The sequence below is a fragment of the Nanorana parkeri genome, unplaced genomic scaffold (genome assembly GCF_000935625.1).
Source record: "Nanorana parkeri isolate BGI_ZX_2015 unplaced genomic scaffold, ASM93562v1 scaffold122, whole genome shotgun sequence".
Lineage (NCBI taxonomy): Eukaryota > Metazoa > Chordata > Amphibia > Anura > Dicroglossidae > Nanorana > Nanorana parkeri.
The window spans coordinates 925,453-934,612 of NW_017306390.1; the positions used below are offsets into that span (position 1 = coordinate 925,453).

Below are 9,160 nucleotides of genomic sequence, written 5' to 3' on the forward strand. Positions count from 1 at the left end.
TGTCCAAGAACATAATGGGAACTGTGAAAGTTTATGACTTTATGGCACCATTGTGACTGAATTATATACTTAGAACAGTGTGGTTTCACAAACATTTATACCAGCAATCAGCATCTGCACTGACACATGTTGTTTGGATTAAGGTAACTAAGTTTTTTTGCATGGCTATAAATGCAAGGGCTGGTTTCTAACATTCATTAAAAATGAAGAGGCTGCTTGGATGAGAAGTGAAATGTCCTCAACATTATAGAACAAATCCAATTGAATGTGACCAAGTACTACAAGCGGGATGATTTAATAAACACACTGCACTAGAGACATAGATAAGACCTATTGTATTGTCTAATTACAAAGACCAGTTCACAGCCCCGGTGGACATGTGCCTCCAGCCAAGAGCCCATCTATGTTGGGAACTCGCTACTAACTTGCTCTGCACACACAAATACATTCTATGCACCAAACCCAATGACATTCAGTATGGTTCCCCTTCCACCACTTACGCCAAAAGCCTTTCACATGGCTTCCCATCTACTTCCAGGTAGCAGCATTGATTGATGAGCCCTCTTGTCCAGCTGCATAGGTTTCTAGTATTGGATAAATTACAGCTAATAATTGATTGGTTACCACAGGCAACAGCTCTGCTATTTTTTAAAAACCAGTCCAATGGGTTTCTGGGACCCTTTAAGTTTCTCATTTGTATTCCTGAGGATGAGTATTATTATTATCATAAAACAGTTTTCAAAATATCAATGATAGATTATATGGCAGGGAAAGGCCGTGTCTCCTTTCTACCAGACTTACATTTCAGGTGTACAGTTTCAATTCTGCTTTATTCTGCCTTTAAAATAGACAGCTAAGCTGCTGAGGTTTGGTAATACAGATTATTGGATATCCTTGTAAGAGTCCTCGTTCCTGTTTTTTTAAGCATTAGAAGCGTGCAAAAGAGTACAACATTTTCCTGCAATCGGTTACAGTTGTATAGCAACAGCAAATACATTCACGATGCAATACATGGTCCGATTTTCCCACCTCACTGTGCAACTCCCTGAAAACAAGATAACAAAAAAGATTCATATAAAACAGAAACAAACATACAATGACAACTAACTATAACGTATATATCACTAGGCAGAACCTTTTATTAAAGTTTTGGATAAAGCTGGAAAAACTCTTGTTGCTTTTGGGGAGACTCGTTCCTCTATTTATACTACTGTCATCTAGAAAGAAAGTAAGAGGAAATCCAAACTTTTAGAATTGTTCCTAGAACATGAGGTGACTTACAGGTGGGGACAACTGTCCAAGGAGGGAATTCCTCTCACCTTGGAAATTTCCTCCAACTTCATATTGGGCCTCTGGGTCAGGAGGTGAACAGAAATGTCCCCAATGGTAAACAAACACCAAAAATTACACTGGCAGTTTTGAGCCTTCCATAGTCTACTCAAAACTTAAAAAAATCTTTTCAATATACTGTACATACACATTAATATAAAATGTAAGATAACTATATCTAAACTTTGCATTTACAGCATTTAAAAATACAGTATGTGCGTGTATGATCCCATACCTGTAAAAAATCTGATATTTTTGACATTGCATTTCACTCATATTAGCTTTCAGCAGACACATCTCTCAGCTGGATCATTTTAGCAATGTGAGTTGTTATGTCTCAGTGCTGACAAGGTCAGGATAAGGTAAGTATACATCAGGGTTTAAAAAAATTTCAAGGATCAGGTCGTATTACTGGTCTGGGGGTAGTTTAGTTCAATGTTTAGAGGTTAAACCCAAACCCTACAACGTTACGTGTTGGGAAGATAAAGTGACACTAAACTCAGGAGTTAAATCTTAAAAATGCATTCAAGTACAGTAATACCTCGGTTCATGAACGCTTCTGTTCGCGAACAGGAAGTTTGGCAACATTTTGCTTCCGTTCGCGAAATCCAAATCAGGACCTCTAGTCGAGATCGCGGTCGCAGACAAACCTGTGCACACTTGCTGTGAAGCTTTTTTGTGTGCTTTTTAGCACATACAGTACTGTGCAGTATTATTCAATCCAGCATGGCTCCAAAGAAAGTGCAAAGGTTAGTGTTCACTCTCTTCATACTGTACTGTACTGTTTCATATTTTTGTGGTTAAAAAAAATTTGCATATGGTTCAGAACGGATTAACCTTATTTACATTGAACCTTATGGGAAAATTTGATTCTGTTTGCGACCAAAATTGGTTTGCGACCACGTTCGTATGGGTCAGAGCAGATTAACTTAATTTACATTGAACCTTATGCGGAAATTTGATTCGGTCTGCAATTAATTTGTTTCGCGGCCAGAATCGTGGAACCAATTAAGTTCGTGAACCAAGGTACCACTGTACTTTAACTATTACCAATGTATCTTGTTTGTGTATCACTCGGCTGTCGATCCTCAAGTTATCTGTAGATCCTCAGGAATTGGTGCCAAAACTGTCCTTCCTTCTGGAGGGTGGTTACTTTTGTTCCCCATGGTCGCTTTGTGTGTTGAAAATGTAACCACCGCTCCAAGCTCGCTCCCGTGATGGTCTGCAATCTCAGAAAACAGTAGGTCCCCCTGCACTCCTTACAGCGCTTCCGGTCCAAGTGAAAATAGTGGTGCTCGCAGTGACAATCACGGATGGCGCCGAGATGTGAGCAATCTCACATCTCTGCCCTGATGAAGGGACCCTGTGTGGTCCCGAAACGTTGGATTATGCGATATGTGTGACGTTTAGTCCAAATAAATTGACTTTTTTTGAATTTCCTTTACGGAGTGCTGGTGATTTTTATTGTTCATGGTCTACAATCTCACAATCAGTTTACTCATTTGCACTGAGATTGTAGTCTATCACAGGAGCAAACTTAGGTAGAGCTACCCTAACCGCAGATTAGCGCAAAGGAACATTGCAGTCTGCATTTGTTAAAATGATGTTAAAAAAGAAACTGGAGATAACATGCTGTTATGGATGTTATGCATTACGCTATAAGGCTCCACATATAACCCATCTGCCAGGAGTATAGAATTCAGGAGGTTAAATGAACCGCGACATTAAACTCTGAATTTTTGAACACCACCATGTTCAAATCAATAAACCTAATAAAGCTGGATTATCTACCCAAAGCCTTCTATTTTTTTTCTACATAACAATTACCATCAGTGGTGTTATCCCAGAAGGAGGAGGTTGCTGAGTGAAGACCACCGCCTCGTTTTTGCATAACTGTACAGGTTACTGAAAAAGAAAAAAATCAAAACAAAACCTATTATCGTGGTGAACAATCACACTTCCTAGTACATAATAAAATACTTTTGTTACATGTCATATATTTATTTCATTTAACATACAATCAAGTTTTATAGAGGTCAAATAACATGTGTAAAAGAGGCGGACATTTCTAAACACTCACATGCTTGTTATGAAGTGATCATCCTATAATCCTACAGCATGCGGTTATCAGGGTTCAGTGTAAGCACAATATTCCGGCGTTATCACAAAGTTTTTAAAGGCACGTTTATTGTTGTCATATAGTAATCTCCCTATTATCCGGCATTCAAGCAATTGGCACTCTCAAGCAAATAACACACTTTTTTTGCTTTTGCATCTGGGAGAGTTTTCACTTGCGCAAACACGGAGCACAAATGTGCATCTTGTTGGCTGCTTTTGGGGTGCCGTTAGAAATGAATGGCGCTGCAGCGTGTTGCACGTTATGCTACGTTTCCGTGAACGTGCACGTTCATGGAAAGCGCAGGTGTGAGTGGGGCCTAACTATTAACTCTCAAGCAACCAAAATCTAGTTATCCTCCGGCAGTTACTGATCCCCACGGGTGCTGGATAACTGCGAATTTACTGTATTGTTATAGAGTGCAGTATAGATTGACTTTTATAGTAATTAACGTGGCAAACTAAACCCACTTTCAAGTGAACGTGTGGCTAGGCTACGGACAATAAAGTGTTCACATATTCTTAACAAATAGTAAATGAGCTTTAAAACAAGCCTTATCTATAGCTGCAGATACTGTGGAGCAATTCATTCTAAGTTCAAGTTATTCTCTCAGCAGCTTAGCTCACACAGCAGTGACTCAGCAACCTAGCAGCCTTCCTATCTCTATTTTAAAGACAGAATAGATGCTATGGGAACCATTTAGGCTGCCCTGCATTGCACAGTGCTATGAACCCAACAACTGAAGCTTGCTGGTTGGAGGAGAGAGAGTACAGAGATGTCCTCAAAAAAGACCTGTTGTTTTTTCACTATGCAATCACAACCTAGAACAAGCTGTAGTACTGTGACTAAAGTGGAGAAAAGAAAAAGGCCGGGACCTGGTACACTGTCTTGATTGGGAACCTGACTGAACAGAACAGAACAACATCTTTTGGAAGGTAAGGCAGTTAGTACATGTATTTCCCCTGTGTGCATATACTTGCACTTTGAAAAACTATTTAAAAAAAAACTGCAAACACAAGCTATTAAAATGATGAGTAAATGCTTTTGTATGTGTGATCAAGCTTGCTTATGACACACCCTCCCATATGAAGTGAATTATTATTATAGAAGGAAAGACAGTTAAGAAAATTGTGCTTCATTACAATTCTGAGCAGACCGCAGCAGGGTTATGTCACAGCCCTGCCCTAGTCTGAGATAATTAAACTAACTCTGTCACAGTACCAAGGGAATTACACTCTTGCAAGTATGAATTGCAGACATCCAGAAGTGCCTACACGTGACTGCAGAAGCCTCCTGGGCCTTCCTGTCTCAGCAACATACTGGGCTGTTCTGACAGGCAAAGCTCCAACACTTTCCGCAAGTGTTGGAGCTTGCTGGTAAGTTTGCCACATTCTTGCTGGCCCATTACTATGGTTGGCAGTCTCATTGCCAAATAAGAATGTACAAACTGTGACACTATTTGGAAGTTTCAAAGCTCTGCCTGTCAGAACGGCCTGAGATTTAGCCATGAAGGAAATGTTTTGGAGGCCGCTTGCGGTATATAGAGGTGCCTGAACTTCATACCTGCAGAATTTTGCCCTACTTCACTCAGTGACAAAGTCTAATTAAAGCCCATCTCCAGGAAAAAAAAAAAAAGTACCCTTGCAATGGTGCTACCTCCACACTGCAAGAGTTTAGTGGTGAAGTAAAGCAGATTTACTTACCTGGTTCCCATTGGGCTCCCCTTCCCCTCTGGCTTGTGGAAGATCCCTTGCCGTCCTCATGTCTAATGCAGGTCTATGGAACCTGCATTGAATGTGATGATGTCAGCTGTCATTAGATTGTTGGAGCCCAGGGGAGAAGAGACTGCAGAGACTAGCAGGGCTAGGGAGCCAGCAGAAGTGGGGTAAATCATCTGAGTAAATCTGCTTTGATCCATCCCCTAGACCATTGATGGCGAACCTATGGCACGTGTGCCACAGAGAGCACGCAGAGGCCCCTCTGGTGGCACGCAAGACTAGGTGTGGGTTGCCGGGGCCCGCACACACTGAGTTCGCACCTAGGGAGGCGGCAATATATTAAATGAAAATCACCATATGGTGGTCCAGTGGAGGATCAGTGTGATCTGCATCTCCTGGGAGGTGCCCTGATCCCATTAATATATCGCCGAGGCGGCAATATATTAAATGAAAATCACCTTATGGTGGTACAGTGGTTGACCCCCATGGCCCCTCCCCCGGAATACCTCTCCACCAAACGCAGGCTCCCTCTCCGCTCTGACCTCTCCGGACGGAAGTGTGACAGCATGGCGAGCGGTAAGTGTTCTGTGTGGACAGTCTTTTCTCCCTGCTGGTGCTGGCTGCAGCAGTCTGTGTTCCTTTCACAGACTGCTGTAGCCAGCACGAGAGGGGAGAAGAAACTCTGGCTGTGAAATCCCCTGCTGCCCCCCTGTACCGTAGCTGCTGCTGCTCCGTGTCCCCTCTTTTTCACCTTGATGAAGCTGTTTGCTTTTTTTGATATATCACAAAGTGTCAGATGTCCGTGCTCCTTATGTGTAATGCATTCACCCGACGTACACTGCAGTTTTCACTCTCAATGAAAGAAGAGAATGTCCGTTCAGTGTGCTCACGTGGGAGGAGAGGAGAGAAGCTGTACATCTTGCCTTCACACAGAACTCTCTTCTTTCCCTTTCTTTCTGTCCCTTTCATTGAGAGGGAAAACTTCTGTGTACGTCTGGTGAGGGCATTATTAAACACATAAGGAGCATGGACAGCTGACACTGAGATACATCACCAAAAGCAAACAGTTTCATCAAGTGGAAAAGGAATGGACACTTGTAACAATAGTCAGCCTGCTATTGGATATTTTAAATTGCAATAGCATTTAACTTTAAAGCCTTGTAGTGGGGCTATCCCTGCACTGCAAGTGTTAACTGCTAGTTTATGTCTAGGGGAGTTATGTACAGGACTTGTGGTCAGCGCTCACCTCTCTCCCCTATCATCATCCCTTGGTGTCCTCACGTATAATGCAGGGCTTTGGGCCTCCGACAGCTGGTGCACAAGGGAAAAGAGGCTGCAGTCGCTGGTCTTGGAGCCAGGAGGAGTGAGGATCAGGTAAGTAAAAGTCCTTTACACAATACCCCTAGACAAAGGGCATGTTCCCTGTAATCCCTGCCCCACTCTTTTTCTAGTCTTCTCTAGTCTAGTTTTCGAGTGCTGCTGTACAGCGGGTTTAAACCATCAAGTCAAATTCAGGTACTTACACTAGTTAAAGTGTATATGCCGCAGGTGCCCAGCCCATTGAAGACCTCCATTTCACTTCCAGGAGTGTCAAATACCTAGCTCCACCGTTACATGCTACTGGCTCCTACGTCACTATTGTGTATTGACGCAGGGGTCAGCAGAAGGAACCACAGAATTCAGAGGGAGACCAAGTATCCCACATTCCAAGAATTGTCAGCTATTGAAGATTTTGAAACCAGGTACTTGAAGACAGTAGACTCTGGTGGTAAAGGGGAGGTAAATACTAACCTTTTTCACTACATGGAAGCTATTTTTACAACATGTATATTTTGCAAGATCATAACGCACCTCATGAAGAGTAAGAAGATTCAACATTATAGTAACATTTAACTTACCAATATACTTAAAGGTTTTTTCCAACTTTACTAGATGGGTTAGTGACTGTTCCACTACAGCAGACATCCACTCATTGACTCGACCTTCATCGTAATCCACTCCACCCAGGATGACATCTAAACACTGCATAGAAAGTAACAACATTCCAGTAAACTGCTTCTGTAAACCAAGAAAGATTACAACAGTGCTAAAGCTACCTGTTTTTTCATAATGAATCCATAACTGCTTTAAGATGGATACAGCGGGGCTTTGCCTCTGGAGGGGACTTCATCTTCTTGCTTATCATTCTGTGCTACACAGTCAATGTTTCAATGTAGCAGGGGAGGGCAAAAAAATTGCCTGGTATATTTAGGTAATGCCAGGATAAAAAGGGGGGACTCCGAAAAGAAAAAAAAACACCATGTTAATGCTATTGGCAGACTGCAGCAAAGATGTCAACTTTGATTTTGCCCACAGTTTCACTTTAAGTCCAATGGTATAATTTTTTTTTTTTTTTTTTTACCTGATAGAATGCAGTATGTTGCTAAAGAGAAGCAGACTCAACTTTGCATACTTGATGCGCTGCCTTTCGATGTGTAGAGATATTTTTTTGATTAAATGTTTCTTGGCTTCCCTACTTATCACAAAGGAAGAACATATAGCTAATACAGCTCTGCAGAAAAAGATTTTCAAAAGAATTCATTATGGAAATCTAGTATTCAGCCTTTCCTCAACAGCTGAGTGCGAAGTGCCAGTAAAATGAATGGCACCATTGTTTTGACAAAGCTGGGCATTGTGCAATGTTTATTTCACAGATACAGAGTCTTTATTATATTTACTTTACATATTACGTCTTTAGATTCGGGCGGTATCAAAATGTATGCATATTATGCGTATTATATACAGTGCGAAAAACATTACACATAAATCTTGTTTAAAATATATGAAATAAACTATATAGCATTCCACAAATGTATCTACGGACCAAAACTCAGACCAAAAGTGGGAATGTTTTAAGAACACTTTACATATTGCCATTGCCAAGTGTATACCGTTGGGTAATAAAAGTAAAAGATCACAAACAAAGCCTGTATGGTTAAATAAAAATGTAAAGCATCACATAAAGGAAAAGCGAGTGGTATTTATAAAATATAAGATGGAGGGGACGGCATTGGCGTTCCATAACTACAAAGAATGTAATAAAAGATGTAAACTAGTAATACGGGAAGCTAAAATAGCGTGTGAAAAGCATATTGCCACAGATAGTAAAAAAAACAACAACATTTTTAACAATACATAAACAGTATAAAGGGGAGAAAGGAGCAGATAGGCCCAATAAAGGACGAAATCGGGAAGCTAGTCACAAATGACAAGGAGAGGGCCGAGGTGCTGAACACTTTTTTCTCCTCAGTATACACTCAGGAGGGAAACGGGTTTGACGTCCATGATAAAACACATAGTTCATCACAAACTATAGCCAAGTGGTGGACGGAAACCGGGATACAACAAAGACTTAATCTACTTAATGCAAATAAAGCATTGGGACCAGATAACCTGCACCCCAAGATACTTAAGGAACTAAGCGAGATTATAACAAGACCATTATTCCTCATTCTTAAGGACTCTCTAATGACTGGTAGAGTTCCGAGTGACTGGCGGAGGGCTACGATAGTTCCAATATTCAAAAAGGGGGCAAGATGCCAACCTGGGAATTACAGACCAGTTAGTCTTACATCGGCAGTTTGTAAACTTTTAGAGGGAATGATTAAAGGAGAACTATGAGGTGAGTGCTTTTCACTCACCTCATAGTTCTAGCCGACCCGTGGCAATGAGACTGTCACAGGTCGGCTCAGTAGATCGGGAAGTGAGCGAACACATACCGGCGTACGCTCACCTCTCGATCCTGTCACAGCTCTCTGCCGTGACAGGGGAGGGGCTGGATTCCCCCCTCCCCGCTCCGATCCGCCAGAGCTGACTGGCGGAACGGACGGGGAAGGGGGCGGGTACAGCTGGCTCTGCCTCTAGATAGGCAGAGCCAGCTGTCACTCACGCAGCTGGGCGGATCCAGACATAATTGTCGGGATCCGCTTCAGCTGCGGCGTCTCAGTATACCGCGAGC

The 9,160-nt window shown here is 41.9% G+C and overlaps 1 protein-coding gene across 1 annotated transcript in view; it reads right to left on the reverse strand.

The window, feature by feature from the left end:
* Positions 1-636: 636 nt before the first annotated feature.
* DYNLT3 (dynein light chain Tctex-type 3) overlaps positions 637-9,160 on the reverse strand; it is a 19,475-nt gene continuing 10,951 nt past the window's right edge. The window contains exons 3-5 of the mRNA XM_018553515.1: positions 7,062-7,185; positions 3,157-3,234; positions 637-1,045 (exon numbers count right to left, since the gene is read on the reverse strand). Coding sequence (XP_018409017.1) covers positions 969-1,045; positions 3,157-3,234; positions 7,062-7,185 — 279 coding nt within the window. The 3' untranslated portion in view covers positions 637-968. The remainder of the gene's footprint in view (positions 1,046-3,156; positions 3,235-7,061; positions 7,186-9,160) is intronic.